This window comes from Carettochelys insculpta, chromosome 1 (assembly GCF_033958435.1).
Source record: "Carettochelys insculpta isolate YL-2023 chromosome 1, ASM3395843v1, whole genome shotgun sequence".
Taxonomy (NCBI): Eukaryota; Metazoa; Chordata; order Testudines; family Carettochelyidae; genus Carettochelys; species Carettochelys insculpta.
Window position 1 is genome coordinate 188,500,992 of NC_134137.1, and position 22,888 is coordinate 188,523,879.

Genomic DNA, 22,888 nt, shown 5'->3' on the forward strand with positions numbered 1-22,888 from the left:
TGTCTGTGGCTGGGTGTAGCTTGGTAAAAGTGGCTTTATAAATAGATCATTTTTGTAATAATAAATTACTGTTCTTTTTCTGCAGATTCAAATTGATACCAAGGGACTGTGGTCAGCCAGGACTACACACTAAAACATTAACAAAACAAAATAGAGAGGTACTGTAGACAGAAGTAGGTTGATCCTATGTACACGTGTACTAACTATTCCAAGCTTAAGTTGCCCAAGAAATTAAGGTCAGCTGTAGAGTTTTGGTCACAGGGTTACTCCAATCCAAATGCTTTTTTTTCCCCCCCCAGACAGCTGTAGTCATCTTTTTACGCTTTGCTATCATCTTCTTTTGACTGGATGATGTCATTGGAAACTTTGATTTCTATAGTTTCTGGATTTAAAGCTTCTTTCCCATTTTCTTCTTTTAGTGGCAGTTTCCTGGGGGAAGTGAAAGAAAGTCATTATTTCTCTAAAATAATGCACACTGCTTATATTATAAGCACCAAACTGAGTTTTAAAGAAATATAAATGCAATATCCATTCAGATGAACTCTCTAAGGGGTACATTTTGGAGGCTACTCCCTGGAACTCACTACAATACAGAAAGCTAGTGCTGGTGGATAAAGGTGTGCCATGTGCATTGTTACGTCCCACTGTGGTAGCCCCACACAGGTATCAGTCTGGTCTTGTACTATCAGTGAATTAAGATAGTTCTCCTTAATCACTCCAAAATACAGAAACAAATTGAGCAGTTCTAGGACTATTGTTATTTTACATGGACACAGAAGTTTTACATGCCGTTTCAGGCAGAGAGTAACATCCTGGCTCCATTGATATCTATGACAAAAGTTGCATTGACTTCAGTAGGGCGAGGATTTAACCCACTGAAAGAATCAATGGGATCATGTTTTGCTGAACAGGGTTTAAGTCTAATTTGATTTCACAGAAGAATTAGATCTGTCCTGGGAAATGGGGAGGGTTGATCTTGTGGAAGATACATTTCATATTAGAAGGGGAAATTTGAGATCATTTCAAGTCAATTCATTATTTCAAGCTTGGTTTTATCATCAGTATGTCTTCAGGTGATTAATCGACCATTTTGGCATGTAACACAAAGATGTTGATCGTTTGCATTCTTCTCATCGATGAAAGCTGTTCTTATTGGAAAGATATGAATGTAGACTTGCAGGATGAGATTTTCCAAAGCACTCCCTGTTCACCTAGCAATGCACTGGAGTTGCTTAGTAATTGATTTCAGTGGTGTAAGACTTAGGAAAATGCTCAACAATTTTGAAATTCCTTTCCTTAATCTACAGAAAAGTCAACAGACCAATCTCTTCTTAAGTGCTCTTGGAAACAGTTGCTTCTTCTCTTGCCAGCAGCTAGCTATAAAAAATGCATGAGGTTTACCCAAAATATTCCTGTAATAAAAGGTTACCAAGAATACTGATTGTTAATAATGGTTTTCTTTTGGAAAATACTTTTAACTGGAACATACAAGACTTCAGACTTTATTCATGAAAAATACCAAATTCTTAAGGAAATGTTATTTAGATTGCACTGTTCTAGAGGTATCAAGGTAATGTTCAAAGCTTCTTTGAAAAATCGCTTGCAAACACTTAATCACAACATCTAATATCAATAAAGACACGCTAATACCCCAGTCAATGGTTTTATGAAATTTGGGCTTGCTGAAATGAACAAGGAAAATGATTGTTAATCCATAGGTCAAATAATGAACCTAAAGTATCTGAAAGACAAAGACAAGACAAGGAAGGGATTTGCGACTTTGAAAATGAAGTGCTAAAATAATTTGAGAAGCTGAAAGAAAGGAAATGCCACAATACACAAATAATTGTCAATAGACAGATGGATTAGGTGAGATAATAAATAGAATCTGATTAAGCAAAAGCATTAGATTAAGCATACATCACTAACAACTGCAAACTATTACAAAGTAAATAATTCCTATATGACCCCATGAATGTAACTCAAGATAGCCACGGTTTTAAAAGACCAGTGTTAGAAGATTACAGAATGGCTTCTACTACAAAGGAAAATGAAAGAAACATAAGACACTTGACAGATCTGAAGACTACTTTCTTTTAATATTAAAGTCTTAACTAGCTTGCTTTTTAAGTTTGTTATATACTTAAAATACTTAGTTCCACTTTTAGTCAGTTTAATAAACAATAAAATTGCACAATATATACACTATTTAATGTGTGCAATATTTGTTTTGAGTTTTCCTTTTTGCCTTAATCACTTTCAAATATTAATTTGTACTTGCCAGAATAAATATTTTCCCATTTGAATTGAAAGGCCTTTATCTGAATTTACTTGAGACTGCAATCTCTCTCAGTTTACAGACTATTGCGATTACAAAAAAGACTAAGATACCTAGCTGTAACAATTTTTCAGTTGACTTGGCTAATTAAATAATGCTACATGAGCAACAGTCATTGAAAGAATTATGTATTTCATTGTATCAGGCCTTAATTGTATAATTCACAAGAGACTGTCACTATTGTTGGCTACTGGGAGAGGAAGGATAGCTCAGTGGTTTGATCTTTGGCTGTCTAAACCCAGGATTATGAGCTGAATCCTTGAAGGGGTCATTTAGGGATCTGAAGCAAATTTAAAAAAAAAAAAAATCTGTCAGGGATGGCGATAGGTCTTGCTGTCAGTGCAGGGGAGTGCAGGGGACTGGACTCCATGACCTCTCAAGGTCCCTTCCAGGCCTATGAGATAGGCTATAATGATACATCTTGTGTATTGGCTTGCAGTAGTGATAGATCTGATTGTTGTCACAGTAACTGAGTTAGATCATTAAGGGATTAGCCCAGCTGTTTTGTTTTGCTGTGTTGGTTCTAGCTCATAGTGTGGGATGGAATAAAAGGAAAATGCAGTGCTGTGTTCAAGAGATTTCTCTATACCCTGTCACTCCAAACTATGTATCTATGAAGTAGAATTACAGAAAAAGAGTATTCAGCTCTTTCAAAACTGTAGCTCATTCAACACAAATGTCCCATTGGTATGACACATTTACAGCAGCATTCTTTCAATTTTATATATGATCATTTTGTGTGTGTGTGTGTGTGTGTGTGTGTGTGTGTATACACACACACACACACACAATACACACACACACACACACACACAAAATGATCATGTTGCATGTGTTATGGTATTCATGTTGCAAAAACAACATAAAATACCCTTAAAATTTAACAAAGTAAGTAAAAGTGTCAAATTTAATTTGTTAGTTCTTGATTTAGGAGGTTAGTTTACTTTGGCTCATTTTTACATATTTCAGAAAACCTTTGACAAGGTCCATTACCAAAGGCTCTTTGGCAAAACAAGCAGCCATTGCATAAGAGAAAAGAACTTCACCTGGCCAGTAACTGGTTAAAAGGCAGGAAGAAAAGGACAGGAATAACTGGTCAGTATTCAGAGCATGGAGAGGTAAAGAGGGTGTCTCTCGAAGATCTGTACTAGGAGTTGTGCTATTTAAAATAATCATAAATTATAGGGGAAATGGAGTCAACAGTGAGGCGGCAAAGTTTGAAGATGACACAAAATTACTCAAGATAGTGAAATCCAAAGCTGATTGTGATGAGTTATAAAGAGATTGCACAAAATGGCAGAAGTATAGTGCTGAGAAAAGCAAAGTGATGAACACTGAAAAGAATAATACCAGTCAGTGGAGCTGATTGCCACCATGGCCCATGGGCAAAGAGGTAGAAGGTCTATGCTCCATGCCCCAGAAGGGCGGGGCCAAGGGTAGAAGGGATAGGGCATAAGGTAATAAACCCTTAGCACCACTCTGTCTGTGGCACTCTGGCTACTGCACTGTGTGCTGCCCTGCTCCTCCACTTGTCTGGAGCTCCAGACCCCTTTGAAATGATGGCCCTTGATACAACTTCCCCTTTTGCCCCACCCATCCCACCCCCATTGGTTGGCTTGATACCACCTATACATAAAAAGCGATGGTTTCTAAATTAGCTGCTACCACTCAAGAAAGAGACCTTGCAGTCATCATGGATAGTTCTCTGAAAACACCCACTCATTGTGTATTGGCAGTGAAAAGGTTAACAGAATGTTAGAACTTATTAGGAATAGGATAGATAATAAGGCAATAAATATCATAATTTGATTATATAAATCCATTATATCCACACCTATTAAATACAACATGCACTTTGCATCAGAAAAAAATATACATAGTCACTGGTGTTGAAAAAAAGTACAGAGCAGAGCAACAAAACTATTAGGGAAATGTAACAACTTCTGTATGAATAGAAATTAAAAAGAGCGAGAGTTATATTATGTCTAGATAACTCAGAACTGTTGGCAAAAGATACACAAATTGTGCAACACATTTGCATAGCTCCTGTTGACAGTTTGCCAGGAGAGGCTTTCCCCAATATTTGGCCTGTCCACATGGGACCAAATGTCATGAACACTCCCCTCAGCAAGACATCCCTTCTTCCTTGTGGAATGAGGATGACTGGGACGTCAACATAGTGCTCCTGGAGTGGCATATTTCTGTTGGGAGACCTCTGGGAGCACTCTGCCAATTTGTGAAACTCACTACCAGGAGATGTTGTGAAAGCCAAAAGAACCATAGAATTGAAGAAAGAATTAAGTAGGCTGTGTCTACAGTAGTCCAAAACTTCAAAATGGCCATGCAAATGGCCATTTAGAAGTTTACTAATGAAGCAATAAAATACATATTCAGCACCTCATTAGAATTCCTATCTACTGTTAGGAATAAAGGGATTTCGAAGTTGCCGGGGTCCTTTCGAAAAGGAGCCCCATCTGGATGAGCCGTGCAGTGGCTAGAAGCATCAATTTTGAATTGCCATGGCTGCCGGCATTCTAATGAGGTGCTGAATATGTATTTCATTAGTAAGCTTCGAAACAGCCATTTGCATAGATATTTCAAAGTTTTGGTCTAGTGTAGACACAGCCGTAACGTTCAGAGAAGTTAAGTTTATCAGTAGGTATTAGATAAGATGCTTGGCAATGCAACCCTATGTTCTGGTCTTCCTTAAGCTTCTGGATGCAAGAAGCTGGAACTGGGCACCACAAAGGTTTCATTCAATAACTACCCTGCTTTGTTCATTTCCTCTGAAGAATCTAGCACTGGCCACTAAGACTATGTCTAGACTATAGATTTCTGTCGACAAAACTTCTGTTGACAGAAGTTTGTCAACACAGCATGAGTCCAGACTGCAGATCTGTCCTCAGATATCTGCCGGTCAGGATCATTCTGTTATCAGCTCTGTACACCTCATTCCAGAAGGAAGAAGGGATGTCTCGACAGAAAGGATTTTTCCAACATTATGCCCCGTGCAAATAGGCCAAGTTTTGGACAAGCCACTCCCCACAAAACTGTCAGCAAAAGATATGCAAATGAATTGAACAATTTGCATATATTTTGCCGACAGTTTTCAGTAATCTAGACATTGCCTAATGGAAGACAGGACACTGTGCTAGATGGACAATTGATCTGACTCACCATATCCATTCTTACGTATTTTCCTGGTGCAGCATAATTAAACTAAGAGTTATCTGTGACCTAATTTGAATCCCAAATCTGTTCCATGATTTAATAATGTTTTATGTGATTGATTATGATACTAGATCATGAAGACATATGATTATGTGTGGAAGTAAGTAGTTGCTTGCCTTAGTCACAAGAGAAGTCAACCCTGGAACAAGTCCAAAATTCAACTATTGGAAGACTGTGGTTTCACATATCACGTTTAATACATTGGGTCTCAAACCGCATGAGGTTACAAGGATCTGCAACATCTAACGGAAAAGTTGTACAAAGCATTCTGCAAATTCTAGTTTCAGCTTGGTTCAATATTCAGTTAGAATTTCCTTGCAGATGACAGATTATGTCTTTATAAACTTTGAAAAATTGTCTGCAAGACAGAATGGAACAAGCTTGTGATCCTCAGTCTTTTCTTCCCACCAGTTTTATTTAAAGTTATTAATTCCCTTCTCCCCAATCAAAAATAATCAAGCATTTGCTCTGGACATTTATATTAAGATCATTCAGAAGAAAATACATTTGCCAAGTACTTCGCCTTACACAACTAGCTTTTTTTTCTTCTACGAAGTGATTTAATTGGTATAAGTCTTGATTCCTTTGTGCAATCAAACTCTTCTTTGCAGCAGTTTCCCCGTTGATAACCACAGTATTTGTGTACAGAGAAGAATGTAATCATATCCTCTTCTCTTGCCAAACACTAGACTTTGTACTTTCTATCTCACATTAAACACTTTTATGCTGGACCTCACTATTATTGCTTTATGCTGGTCTGGGATCAGAAACAGTTGAAAAGTCTGATTAGCTGGCTACTGAGGATGAGGAAATACCCAATTAGCAAAGGACTGGTGCTTATTTTGTGTTCTCAGAGTAATAACATGAAAGGATTGCAAGTCTGTAAAGTTAATCCAGCTCTTTTTTGCTGAGAAAACTATTTTAAAAGATACCATAAGTGCAGATAGCCCGATAGCCTTAACTGACTGATTTCCAGGTGTTTCCTCCAAACTCTTCTCTTCTTCAATCTGATCTCTTTCCTTCAATTCCCATGCAGGTTGTTACATCTTTGCTTTTAAAAAAAAATGTTCTGCTTTTGTGGTCCAAGCATGTGCTGACTTGCTTGGACTGGAGGTTGTGAGTACAGAACCAATGCTAGGGACATGGACTTTACTGTCAGTCCCTGGCAGCCTGTTTGGCTTCATAATTCTTCAGGTTGGCTGGTTTCCACTGGTTTGCATTACTGCTGTTGGTCAGGAACTTGCTTCCACCCTGCTACTCGCATTTTGTGAGATTGTGTCCTGTTATTCGTCTCCGCACTTATCGTGACTTTCCTGTATGAAGTGAGCTAATGGCTGAAGCTCTTCTATGTTCTGCTGGTGCTGGCTGTAGCCCTGTCTCCCTGCTACTCTGCAGTTATCTTCAGTTTATTCTGAGCCTGTAACTGCTTAATATGATTGGTGTCCCACTGTAACATGGGCTCTTACTCTTACTCATTAGTTTCTGCACCTATTTGTTGGCTGGACCCAGACCTGCTTATCTGTGCTGTGACGAAGTCCCTTGTCAGCCTCTGTGGGTCCCTACACTTCCTGGCGGATCTGTGCTGCCTCAGAGACTCATGGAGGCCCCCCTTTTGCTCAGGCCCTTCCAAAGGCAGGGGTCTCCACTTAGTGAGCCATCCTCATCATAGGCAGGACCAGTACAGGGAGAATAATACCAGTCCCCTCACAGGCCCACGCCTGCTCCAGTAAACTGATCCCTCGGGGGCAGGGTGGGGGAGTCCAGACCCACCCTCTACCCTGGACTCCGGCCCAGGGTCCCTATGAGAACAAGAGGCAACCAGCAGGACCTTTACCCCTGCCCCAAAGTAGTAGCCTCACCCTGGGACACTTCATCCACTGCTTCCCTGTGGTACCTTTTTGCTCCTGCTCCTGCTCCTGCTCCTGCTCCTGCTCCTGCTCCTGCTCCTGCTCCTGCTCCTGCTCCTGCTCCTGCTCCTGCTCCTGCTCCTCCCAAAACCTTTCCCCCTGCTACCAGATGGGGAGCCTTTTATAGGGAGCACAGGGCCTATCTGACCAATGAAGGTCTGGGCCTAGACAGGGAACAGAGACACTCTGTCCTCTAGGCTGCAGGGCTGCCGTGGAGATCCCATCTGGGGAGCCCTGCAGTTCGGAGGTGAGGTGCTGGGGGGCTGGGCAGCTTTTGGGTGCTTCAGGCCCCCCTGGGGCTGTCTTTTGGCCCCCTTCTGGGCCAGCTTCTCTTCCCTGCCTTAGGCAGGCTTCTTTCTTCTCCCCCCCAGCCCACCCCTCCCAGCTAGTTTCTTCTGGACCTGCTGGCTGTGTGGTGTGAGGGGGGACATCTGCTGCCCTACCTATTGGCGGGGAGGGGCGTACCCCCCCTCCTTCCATCTTCTCGGGGGTACTCTGCTGGCCCTGTACTTGGGCCCACCTTTCCATCCACTGGCCGCTGCATCCTCACTGCTCCAGAGAGGGTAAGGGGCTTTCTTGGTCAGCAGCTGGGCTTCCTTCCACAGCTTGCTGTGGAGTGGCTTGGGGTGGTGAGTTTGGGTGGGGCCCCTCCACACCGGGGCTCCAGAGGGCTGGCTGCATAGTTGGGGTGGGGTGTTAGGGTGCGGTCCCACCCCTGCAGCCACTGCCTCCTTCACCGTCCTGCCCCCTCCACACCCAGCTGCCGCCAGGGCCCTTTCCATCTGGGCCCCACCCTAATCATCTGCCCCTTCTTCCTTCCTGCTCCTGTGGGGCTCTGCAGTGGCTGCTGTGGGCCCATCCTCAGGCACCCATGGGCACACTCTTCCCTTAACCCCCCTCTCCTTTGGTTGGCTTTGCCACCCTTCCACCTTGCCCCCCACTTCCTGGTGCCCACGCTCCACCCCTTCTTCTGTTAGGTGCCTGAGCCCCTCCCCTTCCACTCACTCACCTCCCCACACCTACAAATATTGAATCCCCCCCCACACACACATCCCAGTACAGTTGCAGGAGCCGCTTACCACCCTGTGCTGGGAGTTGTGGCCCCCTTGCACCTCCTTTTCCTCTCTCTCTCCTCCTGCCCCACCCCCACCTGACCAGGTCCTCAGCCTGGCCGGTGGGGGAGGGGTAGCCACTTCCTCCCTCCCTTCTCCTCTCCTCCTCCCCTCCCCAGCTCTTTCTTAAAATGCCCCACCCCAATAAATTCCCTTGCCCTTGCACCGCTCACCATGGCCTCTACACCCACCGGGGGGCCATCTGGCGATGACCCCTCCCTCTTCCCTCCACTGGCACCCCTTCCACCTCTGAAATGGTGGCTTCCTCATCCAGGGCCACCGGGGGCCTTGCCATCTCATCGGCCGAGCGCATGGGTGTAGGCTCCAGGGCTCCTGCCACCCCTGCTGCAGAGTCCTCCGGTGACCCCGCCCTGAACCCAACCCCCCAAAAGGGTAGGAAGGGCTAGGGGAAAAAGAAAGGCAAGAGCCCCGCCCGGAAAGCCAAATCTCCCATGGTGGGGGCTCTTACCCCAGCTGCATGCAACATCTGGCACAGCTCCCCCTTCTCCCTGCCCCCCTGTTCCCACCACCTTGCCTGGGGGTTCCAATTCTTTGGTCCCCAGGTCGTATGCCCAGGCAGCAGCTGCCACCTCACACCCTGCTCCCTCTGCCTCCGCTAGGACTACCACCCCCAATGGTCGTGGCCCCTTCCCTGCGCTCACCAGGAGGCATGGAATCTGCTGCCTCCTGGTGGCTGCCTCGCCCCATCTGGAAACCTACGTGCGGGCGTTGGCACGGGTGGTGGGGCCCGCGGCCGTGGTGGCAGCCTCTCAGATGTTCGGGAAGATTGTCTTCTTCCTGGCTTTGGAGGCCGCCGCCCAGGAGGCGGTGGAGAGGGTCTTGGTGGTAGGGGGCGTGCACGTGTCCCTGAAGCTGCTGGAAAACCTGGGTGTGCAGGTGGTGTTCTCCTCCGTCCCGCCCTTCCTCCCCAACTCCGCCCTTCTGCCTTTCCTTGCCACCCTGGGCCGGCCTCTGTCAGTCCTGAGCCCCCTCCCCCTAGGCTGCAAGAACCCCGCCCTTCGGCATGTGCTTTATTTCTGCTGGCAGGCTCGGGTACAACTGTCGCTGGCAGCAGCACAGGGCGGGGTAGCCCAGGAGGGGGCTATACAGGTGCCCTATCAAGGGGCTCAGTACCAGGTCTTTTACATCCTGGGGTTTCGTGTGCCGGGCGGTGGGGCACATCCGGAGGGATTGCCCCCTGGCCCAGCATGAACAGGAGCCCGGGATCTCCTCTGACCCGGGGGGCACCAGCCACGAGACCGGCAGCGCCCTGACTGCGACAGGCCCTGGGACCGCCCCTCCTGCTCTCGTCCCGGATGGATCCATTGCCGCTCGGGTGTCAGAGGGCGCCCAGCCGCATGGTGCCGGGCAAGAAGAAGCGGGCGCCGGCGCCCAAGTGAGCACAAAAGCCGGGCCCGTCGAGGAGAGGGAGTCAGGGCCAGCGGCAGGACCTGGGCAGGGCCCACCCCAGGGCAGGCCATCCCCTCCCCCTGCTGTCCCGGCCCCTCCTTTCCTCCCTCCCTCTTTGCTGCCTCAGTCCCCTGGCCCTTCCTCTTCTGCCACCCAGCCCCATCCTCAGAGGACTGGGTGCTGGTAGGGGGAAAAAGGAAGAAAGGAAGTGCGCGTGCCCAGCACCCCACCCTGTCGGAGGATGGGGCGGGCATGCCCCGCAAAGCACCAAAAAGAGCTGCCAGCCCCAGCCCACCCACCGAACCCCCAGCCACTGACCGTCTGCCGGGGGTGGTCAGAGTTGCCACAGCAACCATAAAGGACACCACCCCTTCTGCCCCAGAGCTGGAGCCTCAAAAAACAGAGACTGCCTCCGTCGTCCCCTCGCCCTCCTCCAACACCCCTCTGGCCGCTGCCCAGATTGCCCCTGTGGAGTGGCCGGAGGAGGTAAGCCTCAGCCTCGCCCTCCTCTCGCAGGAGGTGGAGGCCCTGGGTCTCACCCTGGCGGCCCTTAACACGGATGGCCTTCTATTGGAGGCCTGAGAGCCGTCCCTCTACTCTCCCCCTCTCCCTGTCCACTAGCACCCCTTTAACTGCCCCCCTTCCCTGCTTTGGGATGTCACGGGGCACAGCCCCCCTCTCAATCGGGGATGACCTCCCGGCGGGGATTGGCCAGCCCCCGGATGCCCTGGGAGAACTGGTGTTCCCATTATGTCCTCCCTCCCCTCTTGGACCCGAAGACCCTACCACCATTCCCACCACCCCATCGGTGCCCGCCGTCGAGTGCGTGGGCACCTTGCCCCTAACCCCAACTCTCCTTCCACTGCCTGTGGAAGTTCCCCCTCCTGAGACCCCCTCTGCTCCCATCGCAGGCCCTACTCCCACCCTGGCTCCCCTCTCTACCCCCACCCCTGCTCCCCTCTCCAATCAATGCCCCATCCAAAAACCTGTAACCCTCCCCCCTCCAGGCCCTCCCCTTCCCCCTCTTCCACCACTCTCACCCCTTCCTCCTCCCCCCGCTCCCCCTCCACCCCCTTCAGACCCTTCCCCTACAAACCTCATCCTCCCCCCCCTCCCCCCCACCCCTCCCCTCAACACTTGTCCACCCACGTCTGCCCCCGAGGCTGTGATCGCCCAGGAGGCCTTTGCCGTACTGCCCACTCCCAGCACCTCTAGGGCTGCTCTTCCTCTGCCACCCCCATCCCTCCCAAACTTAGACCCCACTCCCCATTTCAACCTTTTTTCTGGTCGCGGGGCCCACAAGAAAACAGGGCTGATGGATCTCTGGCACCCCAAAACCCCAGCACCCCATGCATTGGCGGGAGAGATACACCAGTTCTTGGACGACATCTGCCGGTCCAAGAACAAGGTTGCTTTCGCCCTCCAGCGCTGGGGTGACTTCCACGCCATCCTAGAGTCCGTGAGGGCCCTTTTAAAAGAGGGCAAGGGGACGGGGAGGAGGGACACCATGGCCTACCAACGGGCCCGTGGCTTCCATGACGCCTTAATTACCTTCGGCGTCGGTCACGGCTTGCTGTGTGGCCCCATGGGGGCCATCGGTGCTCCCTCCGGCTAGGATCCTCCCCAGCCCTCCAAATGGCACCGATCATCTTTGCCTCATTAAATGCCAGGGGCTGTGGGTAGGGTCTCCACAGGTGCCAAGTGCTCTCCTTCCTCCAGGATGGGGGGTACTCGGTCACCTTCTTGCAGGAGACCCACACTACTCCGGCCGCCAAAGCCAGTTGGCAGCTGGAGTGGGGAGACAGGGTCCTTCTTAGTCACCTCTCGGCTCATTGGGCCGGGGTAGCAACACTGTTCTCCCCAGACCTGCAGCCCAAGGTGCTGGGGAGCATCGAGGTCGAGCCAGGCAACCTGCTGCATCTCCGGGTATGGATAGAGGGGCTGCCCCTCCATCTCCTCAACCTCTACGCCATGACATCTGGCCCAGAGAGAACATCTTTCTTCCGGCAGGCAGCGGCCTTCCTCGACTCCATCGATCCTCGTGAGTGCCTGGTCCTCGGTGGGGATTTCAACTGCACCCTTGAGGAACGGAACCGTATGGGGACTCAGCAGTGCCAGGCTGCTGCGGACATCCTCAGGGAGCTCATCAACCATCGCTCCCTGGTGGACGTCTGGCACAGCCACCACCCAGACGAGGATACCGTCTTTACCTACGTCCGAGTGGTGGGCCACAAATCTGTACACTCCCAGTTGGACCGTATCTATATTACTCAGCAACACCTTTCCCAAGCCCACTCCTCCAGCGTGCGGCCAGGCCCCTTCTTGGACCACCACCTGGTGGCCGTGAAGGCTTCCCTTTCACCGGGGAAGCAGGGGTCAGCCTACTGGCATTTTAATAATAGCCTGCTGGGGGATGTGGGCTTCGTGGCATCCTTCCAGGAGTTCTGGCTGGCCTGGAGCAGGCAACCGTGCACCTTTCCCTCGGTGCGGCGGTGGTGGGATCTGGGAAAGGTGCGCACGTGGCTCTTCTGCCGTGACTATACCTAGGGGGCCAGCCGGCGGCAGGATGCGTTGATAGAACAGCTGGAGTGGGAGGTTCTTGAGCTGGAGAGGCACCTGGCCACCAGCCCCAGGGATCCACCCCTCTGCAGCATGTACCAGGAGAAGCGGTATGAGCTCAGGGCCCTCGACGCCCTTTGGGCACAGGGGGCCTTTGTGAGGTCGCAGATCCAGCTCCTTCGGGAGATGGACCTCACGGCTCCCGCTTCTTCTACGCCCTGGAGAAAAAGAGGGGTGCCAAGAAATATATCCTCTGTCTCCTTGCGGAGGATGGCACCCCTCTTACAGATCCGGCGGAGATGCGCGAGAGGGCTCGCACCTTCTATGCCACCCTTTTCTCCCCAGATCCGACCGACGCCGATGCCTGCAGAGTGCTTTGGGACCAACTCCCTTCGGTCAGCACGGGTGACTAGGACTGGCTGGCGCTTCCTCTCACTTTGGCTGAGCTCTTGGAAGACCTCCGTCTCATGCCCACCAACAAATCCCCGGGCATGGACGGGCTGACCGTGGAGTTCTACCACGTGTTTTGGGACGTCCTCGGCCCAGACCCGCTCAGCGTCTGGGCCGAGTCCTTGCAGAGTGGGGTCCTCCCCCTGTCATGCAGGCGGGCCGTCCTCACCCTGCTGCCCAAAAAGGGGGACCCCCATGACCTTCGGAACTGGTGTCCCCTCTCGCTCCTTGACACGAACTACAAGATAATCTCCAAAGCCATCTCCCATTGCTTGGGGTCTGTGCTGCAGGATGTGGTCCACCCCAACCAGACCTACACTGTCCCGGGCCATACCATCTTCGATAACCTCTATGTGGTCCGGGATCTCTTGGAGCTCAGGTGTAGGAATGGTCTGTCATTCGCCCTCCTGTCCTTGGACCAGGAGAAGGCGTTCGACAGGGTGGACCATGGGAATCTCCTGGGCACTCTGCAGGCCTTCGGCTTCAGACCCCGTTTCGTCAGGTTTCTCCAGGTGCTGTACGCTGCCTCAGAGTGTCTGGTGAAGTTCAACTGGACACTGACCGCTCCGGTCAGCTTCAGGCAAGGGGTACGTCAGGGCTGCCTGCTGTCAGGCCAGCTCTATGCTCTGGCCATCAAGCCCTTCCTCTGTCTCCTTCAGCGAAGGTTGACGGGGTTGGTGCTCCATGAGCCAGAGCTGCGGCTGGTCCTGTCGGCGTACGCCAATGACATACTCCTCGTGGTCCAGGACCCGGGAGACCTGGTGCAGTTGGAGGCCTGCCAAGCCATCTACTCGGCAGCCTCCTCTGCCCAGGTCAACTCAGTCAAGAGCTCTGGCCTGGTGGTTGGGGCTGGGTGGCAGGCGGGCCGCCTCCTGCCCACGCTGCAGGCCATTTGGTAGAGCACAGGTCCGCTGTCCTATCTGGGCGTCTTCCTATCTGCCACGCATCCCTGTCCGCCAGAAAACTGGCAGGGTTTAGAGGGCAGGGTGGCTGAGCAGTTGCGGAGGTGGGCAGGGCTGCTCCAGTGCCTCTCCCTACGAGGGAGGGCACAGGTGCTTAATCAATTAGTCCTGCCCATGCTCTGGCACCGTCTCAGCACCCTTGCCCCACCCCTGGGTTTCCTGGCCGCCCTCCAGAAGGTAATTCTGGAGTTCTTTTGGCCAGGACTGCACTGGGTCCCTGCAGGGGTTCTCCATCTCCCCCTGGAGGAGGGAGAGCAGGGCCTGACCTGCCTCCACTCTCAGGTCCATGTATTCCTCCTCCGGGCCCTGCAGGGACTCCTCAACAGCAATAGTGCAGATAGTCCAGCATGGAGCCTGCTGGCGCACTCTTTCCTCCATCACTTCCGAGGGCTGCGATACGACCGGCAGCTCCTTTATCTGCCTTTGAGAGGCCATCTGCGAGACCTCTCGGAGCTGCCGGCCTTCCACCAGGACCTCCTCTGCACCTGGCGGCTGCTCGCAGTCTCCAGGTCCTTAGGGGCCACCGTGGGTGAAGACCTCCTTGCGGAGCCCCTGCTACACAACCCCTACCTCCATGTCCAGGCGGCGGAGTCCCCCGCGGTGTGTCGGAGGCTGGTCCTCGGTGGAATCACCAGGGTCAGAGACCTCCTGGACTACGACTGGGGAGACTGGATGGAGGCCCCGGCACTCGCCCAGAGCATGGGGCTCTCCATCCTTCGCTCTCCCCAGTGTGTACTCGAGGAGGTGAAGGCTGCTTTGCCACCCCCTGCTCACGTCTACCTACGCCGGGTCCTGCGAGAGGGTGCACCCCATCCCCCTCTTACTCCTGGCCCTCTGGACCTCTCTGTGGGCCCCAGGATCCGTGAGCCTTCCCACCCCTCTCCGCTGCATCATCCCAGCCAGCTGCACACCTTGCAGCTGGTCCCCTTCTGAACCACGCCCCGATGTCATCTGTACACGCTCGTGCTTCACATGTTCCACTTCCCCACCCTCATGTCCCGCCCAGACTACAAGTGGCGGGACCTTTTACCACCTTCGAACAGTGGGGAACCCCGGTGGGCCAGCCTTTATTCTACCGTGGTCCCGTGGCCCACCGGGGACATTGGCTGGAGAATCCTCCATGGGGCGGTGAGCACGGGCGTGTACCTGGCGCGGTTCACCCCCCTCCCTGACACCTGCTTCTTGTGCGGCACGAGGGAGACCCTGGCGCACATTTACGTTGAGTGCGCCCGGTTGCAGCCCCTCTTCCAGCTCCTCCAGAATCTTCTATTGAAATTCTGGCTGCACTTTTCCCCACACCTTCTTATCCTGACACACCCCATCTGTGGCCCCACTAAGTTGCAGGACCTCCTCGTCAGCCTCCTCTTGGCCACGGCCAAGGTGGCCATTCACAACACCCAGGAGAGGAGGCTGGCCGGGGGGGAGGCCTGCGACTGTAGGGCCTATTTCCGCTCCACTCTCCGCTCAAGAATCCGGGCAGAGTTCCTTTGGGCAGCGTCCACTGGCTCTCTCGACACCTTCAAGGGGCAGTGGGCGCTGTCCGGGGTTCTCTGCTCGGTGTCCCCTTCTGGTTCCCTAGTTTTAAACCTTTGACCTCCACTCCCATCCCTGTTTTCTCCTTAGTTGTTCCCCGCACTTTGTTGGGGCCATGTCTTTTAATGGGCTCCCTCTCCCTTTAAGAGGGGCCTTTTAGTCGTGGGCGGGCTGCGCCTGCCCATTCCATGGACCTCCAATAGGACCCAGTATACTGTCCTTCTAGAAGGCTCTGGAAGCTTCCAGGTAAGGGTCTACTACCGAGTTTACCACAGTGCTTAATGGTCTCAGGTCCTTGGCTCCCCTGTAGAAGCAGGCTGCCTGCTGAGCTGATCATGTTCTTATCTGCTTCAGTGTGCTGTGTTTGTTACTCCACTGGGCTGCAGCAGATGACCCCTCAATGATTCTCTAGCACCTCCATCTCTGTGCTTGCTACTACCTAGTCCCAGGGAGCCTGTGTTACAATGATCCGACATTGCCAGCTATGGCTCCCTTCCTGCCTCTTTGCCGTTGCGATCAGATTCTTGGCTGTGTTTCCTGCTGAATCTGCTTTCATATTGTTGGTGAGTACTCTGGGAGGTGGAGAGGGGATGAGGGAGAAAGTTTTTATGTTCAAATTCTCATTTGGTGCTGAATCCTTTGAGTTCTGCTGCTATGCACAGCCTGAGCATAGGGTAGGCTCTTTCCTCTAAAATACACCCTTCAGAGTTCTTGTCCTCCAGTATGCCCACTTCTCAGAAGCTGGAGTAATAATCTGAAACCATTTTTCTCCACAGATTCATTCTGTCTGGGATGATGGCACTCAAGACACCTTTATGAAGTGTCCTTATGTTTCAGGCTTTATTCCTGGCTGCTCTTGGTCTTCGCTAGATGCAGAGATCGTGAACAGAAGTCTGCAATAGAAGTCTACAGTGCAGTAACTATCTGGTACCACATGCTGAAAATTCCCTAGTGCACTTTGACCTATCCCATTGAATTTACTCTTGTTTGAGGCAGGTGTAGACCAAGCCATAGGAAGTTAACTTTTACTTCACAACAGGCGGCTCAACATGGTCAGTTACAATATGTCTACACAGCCAAGTTATCTCGAAATAACAATAGTCATTTTGAAATAACTTTGTCAGTGTCTAAATGATGCACACAGTATTTCAAAATAAATTCAAAATAGCCGGTGTGTAATTTCAGTTCTGGTGAACCTCATTCCTGAGCAATAACATCTATTTCAAAATAAGCCATAATCAGCTCCAATGGCATTATTTCACAATAGCTCTGTGGATCTGGGCTACGTCTACATGTGCACGCTACATCAAAATAGCTTATTTCGATGTAGCAACATTGAAATAGTCTATTTCGATGAATAACGTCTACACGTCCTCCAGGGCTGGCAACGTCGACGTTCAACTTCAACGTTGGGCAGCACCACATCGAAATAGGCGCTGCGAGGGAACGTCTACATGCCAAAGTAGCACACATCGAAATAACAGGAACAGCTGCAGACAGGGTCACAGGGTGACCCTTAAAGGGCCCTTAAAGGGCCCCTCCCAGACACAGTTGCACTAAACAACACAAGATCCACAGAGCCAACAACTGGTTGCAGACCCTGTGCATGCAGCATGGATCCCCAGCTGCAGCTGCAGCAGCCAGAAGCCCTGGGCTAAGGGCTGCTGCCCACGGTGACCATAGAGCCCCGCAGGGGCTGGAGAGAGAGCGTCTCTCAACCCCTCAGCTGATGGCCGCCATGGCGGACCCCGCTATTTCGATGTTGCGGGATGCGGATCGTCTACACGTGCCCTACTTCGACGTTCAACTTCGAAGTAGGGCACTATTCCCATCCCCTCATGGGGTTAGCGACTTCGACGTCTCGCCGCCTAACGTCGATTTCAACTTCGAAATAGCGCCCAACACGTGTAGCCATGACGGGCACTATTTCGAAGTTGGCGCCGCTACTTCGAAGTAGCGTGCACGTGTAGACGCGGCCTGGGAATGCTATTTCAAATTAGTTGGGTGCTATTTTGAAATGCATTTTGTTTGTGGCTGTGTTATTTTGAAATAGCTGTGTAGACCTAGCTTTAGTGGGCAGCAAAAGCCTAGAGTGCTGTAAAGTTTATCCCCATCTTACAGTGTAATAATTCCCCCTCAGTCCCACATATTTCTCATCCTTTCCCTCTCCATCCCTAGCTCTTGCAATGAAAGTACCTTCATTTCTTATCTTTATCTCTTATGGGCTACGTCTACACGTGCCCCAAACTTCGAAATGGCCATGCAAATGGCCATTTCGAAGTTTACTAATGAAGCTCTGAAATGCATATTCAGCGCTTCATTAGCATGCGGGCGGCAGCCGCGCTTCGAAATTGACGCTCCTTGCCGCCGCGCGGCGCGTCCAGACGGGGCTTCTTTTCAAAAGGACGCCTCCTACTTCGAAGTCCCCTTATTCTCATGAGCTCATGGGAATAAGGGGACTTCGAAGTAGGCGGCGTCCTTTCGAAAAGGAGCCCCGTCTGGACGCGCCGCGCGGCAGCAAGGAGCATCAATTTCGAAGCGCGGCTGCCGCCCACATGCTAATGAAGCGCTGAATATGCATTTCAGAGCTTCATTAGTAAGCTTCGAAATGGCCATTTGCATGGCCATTTCGAAGTTTGGGGCACGTGTAGACATGGCCATGGTCACCTCAGCAGGAAAAAAAAAAACACAATTCCTGCCTCCGCGTTTTTATGCAAGGATTTTTTGTTTAGAAATCCAGCATTTGTGAGTGGTCTGAATCTCCCCAATCTGCCTGCTAGGTATATTTCTAGGCACTTTTTTCCTTAGCTGTCAATCATTCTCTTACTTTCTGTCGATCTCAGTAGACTGAATGCCACTGTGTTTCACATGCCATGTGCTGTGTAACAATATGAGAGCAATCCATGTTTCTACCACCAGACAGCTATTTATTTATTAAGAGAACTGTTTACAGAGATATTGCACCTGTAACTAGTATCCTAGGCATGTGCAGAAATTGACTTCTGGCTCACCTTCCTAAGGATTCCCTCTTGCAGTAGCTGCTCCTATCTCCAAGTTCCAGGCAACTTGATAGAGTGCAGTTGGGGATCTATGCCACTCTTTTGAACCCAACCATTTGTGGGTGGGGCTTTTGGGAAAGGTGGCGGGGGATCTTCAAGTCCTCCCACAAAGGGTGGTGTCTCAGGAGGAAGGAGTGTGCTAGTGTGCTGACTCCTACCATCAGTTCTGGCTGCCCTGACTTCACCACCAGGGGCTCTTGGCTGTGATTTGAAGGGCCCTGTGTCCCAGCCATTGGAATGGCAGTGGTAGCTAGAAGCCCTGGGCCCTTTTCAATTGCTGGTCCCAGGGCAGCTCTCCCCTCTCCCATCTCACCCAGTTGGCAGTTCTGGTGTAGGGGATAAGAAGAAGACAGAGCTCCTCCAAAAGTGTCCCTTTGCCATAGTTATTTCAGGTGACCAAAATGGACCACTAGAGATCATTAAGACAGAGTTGCATCCTAAAGGCTCCTGTAACATATTCCAGAGATCCTAAGATCAGGGGTGGGCATGAAATGCCCTTTGCCACTTCCTACATGTTTTGTGGGAGGGTGCAGCTCAGCTAGACCCTAGTATGTAGTCATATAATTTGTACTGTAATCTTCAGCATGTTCTGCACTTTGGTTCTTACGTTGCTAACAACTAGCCCATCGTAGTATAGTAAGTCTTAATGACTTTTATGTGTAACAGTTTATACTCAGTACATTGCACAACACTGTCAGCATCTTTTGACTAAGTCCCATCATTTGTAATCTGTCTTATGCATTTCTACAGTGCTCATGACAGCAATATTGAGTAATTACAGTAGTATTATATAGTTACACTGTTACGCCATAACACAATCAGGAGCTAAGAATTATCTGTTGACATGTTCTGCTGCATTTGTTTGCATTGGAAGCTTTTTCACAGAGGTATTTCCATGAGATCTTGTCAGTCTTTCTGAAAAGGTATAGGTTTTCTACAGCACTCCTCTTCGTAGTATCTACCACTTCCCAGAAAATTAAATCTATATTGCAGGGCACCCTAAAATAGTATTGATGGAAAGCTCAGTTAAGTTATCCACGTGAATGTAAAATCATATGTTCTTTCTTATACTTGCCCTATTAACTGAAGCTTGAACTTTTCAGACACTTGGTATTAAACAAAGAGAACATCAGTTTTTGGTAGAAGCCTGTGGCATTTCCCCACAGGCATAAACGGCATCCAGCAGAGCCAGATCATCCCTTACTATATAGGGAGTCTTACATTTTGCAGCTGTACAAGAGGGCACGTAAGATATCTTTTCTGTATTTTCAGAAATGGATAAGGGTTAAGAACTTGCTTTCTTTTGTAAAAGTTATTTTTATTTTCTGCAGAAATATTCAATTGACTGGTTCCTGTCTCCTCATCATTTACTATTTAAGGGTCTTTGGAGCTATAAGAGATTCTTGCTCTCTTTAGCCCAAAGGTTCTCTTAAAAGAATACAGAGGCTTGGGCTCAGCCTCTTCTTTCATTGATATAAATCTATGTTTGAGTCTGACAGGCCATTATTTTCTGGGTGAGCTTCTTTAGTAATTGATGTCTTCCTTAGGTTCATATGGTTAGGGCCTCAGTATGAGTATATGCTACCACTCTGTTTAAATATCAGTCCGTTTTTACTAGCAAACATGATTTTCAAGACAAGGAAAAAAAATAGATATGTAAACCAAAAAAATACTTACCATAGTGAAAAGTCAGTGACTGACTTTGAGAAGTGTCATGATCATTTGTGTTCTGCTATAAAACAAGCCACACAAGCTACACGCGTCTTGAAGAGATTATATAAAATGGTGATAAGAATAGTGCTGCTTTACTAAATTTGCTCTATTTGCTATAATCAGTAGAACAGGGGACAGAATTCAGACTTCTGGTAACTCTGGAACCAATAGCTATGCCTCTCCGTAATAAAGCAACTACCTTTGGAGAACCTCCTGTTGGCAAAGCATAGCTCTGTAATGCCCTGTCTCAGTTTACCCTCCTGCACATGGCTCCTTAAAGAGCTCCATACAATTCAAAGGGTGTGAGTCAAAAATTCCCCACTGAAATTTCACATTACATGAGTGTGAATGAATTCAAAATAAAATCTCTTATGCCCAGACTCCAGCTGGGCCCAGACTCTCATTCCTAAAGGACTGTCTAGTTCAGCTCTCTGAGCAGCTGGAGAAGATACAAGGCTTGTCTCCAACTTCTCCATGCTCCAAGCTCCGACTCTCATTGAAACTCCTCACTCTTCTTTCTCTTTGAGTCAGAAACCCATTAATCTTCTCCCCTGCAGCTGGGTTCAGACCCTCTCCTGGAATCAAGAGATCCTGGCCCTCATTCCCAGAGCCAGTATATAATCAAAGAGATCATTTTACTCCCTGCAGGAGCCATTCTTACTCCCTGCAGCACTTACCCTCAGCTTTTTTTTTTTCCAAGCACCTGAACTCCCTAAGCTTTTGTTCTGCCTAACAATCCTACTTTGAATATTAGGCTTGTACTCAAACACCTTTCCCATGTGACTCTCTGTTCCTCCCTTACTTCCCCAGACCTGGCCTGACTTAATTACTTTATTTACAGCTGCCTATCTGGGGAAGCGAGCAGATCTTGGAACAGGTGCACTAAGATCTCATTTCCCTTTTAAAGTGCCAGCCACCCTGTGACATCCCCTAGAATCTTGAACCCTCTATAGACTGTGCAGTGCTTGTAGCCATTCTGGAAAACTCCTCCTGGTCCTCAGCATACAGCTTCCAACAACAGAGATGAGGAGTGGGAAGTAGGTGACTCAGAGATGCTGTATGGGAGCACAGTCCTGCCAGCCATACCAAGTGAGATTGCACACACATCTGGGTTCAGTGCTACACAACTGTAGAGTACGTGTGAGATGATGGGAATAGGCAGAGAAAACCTATGGTCACAAGGGGCACAGAAACAGCATTAGGCTGTAGGTTGGGGGAAACAGAATTCGCTTAAGGTGCATCTCTAGGGCTACGTCTACACGTGCACCCAACTTCGAAATAGCTTATTTCGATGTTGCGACATCGAAATAGGCTATTTCGATGAATAACGTCTACACGTCCTCCAGGGCTGGCAACGTCGATGTTCAACTTCGACGTTGCTCAGCCCAACATCGAAATAGGCACAGCGAGGGAACGTCTACACGCCAAAGTAGCACACATCGAAATAAGGGAGCCAGGCACAGCTGCAGACAGGGTCACGGGGCGGACTCAACAGCAAGTCGCTCCCTTAAAGGGCCCCTCCCAGACACACTTTCATTAAACAGTGCAAGATACACAGAGCCAACAACTAGTTGCAGACCCTGCATATGCAGCACGGACCCCCAGCTGCAGCAGCAGCAGCCAGAAGCCCTGGGCTAAGGGCTGCTGCCCACGGTGACCACAGAGCCCCGCAAGGGCTGGAGAGAGAGTATCTCTCAACCCCCCAGCTGATGGCCGCCATGGAGGACCCCGCTATTTCGATGTTGCGGGACGCGGATCGTCTACACGTCCCTACTTCGATGTTGAACGTCGAAGTAGGGCGCTATTCCCATCCCCTCATGGGGTTAGCGACTTCGACGTCTCGCCGCCTAACGTCGAAGTTAACTTCGAAATAGCGCCCGACGCGTGTAGACGTGACGGGCGCTATTTCGAAGTTGGTGCCGCTACTTCGAAGTAGCGTGCACGTGTAGACGCAGCCTTGGACTATATAGTAACAGGAGAGACATTCTTACTTCTGTCAACCCTCGATGCCAGAAGCAGAGGGAAAAAAAAAGGCAAGGGTCTGAAAATTAATATTGTCCCCACCAACCTCACAGCAATGAGGAAGGGCGGATTTACCCACAGAATCTGTTGCACTGAAGAGTAGGCAAATACATGGAAAAGGGATGGAGATGCTTGCCCCTCCCCAGTGACGATGAAACTGTCACTGCTAGAACAAAATACACTGATTAGCAGAGTATACCATCATGTTGTTCCCACAATGCTATCAATACTATTTTTTTTTCTTTCACAGAGCTGAAAGTCTAATACACAATCACAGAAAAGCAGTGAGAAATACCAGATTACATACTCAGGTTCTGTGAGTGGTGTTGTTTCATTTGGTTCATTTACTGGACTCCCATCTTCATGATTGGTAATTCTTTCATCCTCTGTTCTCATTTCCACTATTGGCTCTTTTGATCCATCTTTCCTAAAGAATATTAAAAGAGTCTTAACCTCTATCATTACCGTATCAGACTACATCATTACGTTATTAATTACCATGCTCCTTCCTTTCATAAAGGCACTGAGGAAAAACCAAAAACGATTAATGATGATTAACACTGGAATATGTTCAATAGTTGTGCTCCTGATT

The 22,888-nt window shown here is 49.7% G+C and overlaps 1 protein-coding gene across 1 annotated transcript in view; it reads right to left on the reverse strand.

Moving 5' to 3' along the window:
* Positions 1 to 279: 279 nt before the first annotated feature.
* Positions 280 to 22,888, reverse strand: part of NCAM2 (neural cell adhesion molecule 2) — a 591,660-nt gene continuing 569,051 nt past the window's right edge. The window contains exons 17-18 of the mRNA XM_074983463.1: positions 22,604 to 22,723; positions 280 to 429 (exon numbers count right to left, since the gene is read on the reverse strand). Coding sequence (XP_074839564.1) covers positions 318 to 429; positions 22,604 to 22,723 — 232 coding nt within the window. The 3' untranslated portion in view covers positions 280 to 317. The remainder of the gene's footprint in view (positions 430 to 22,603; positions 22,724 to 22,888) is intronic.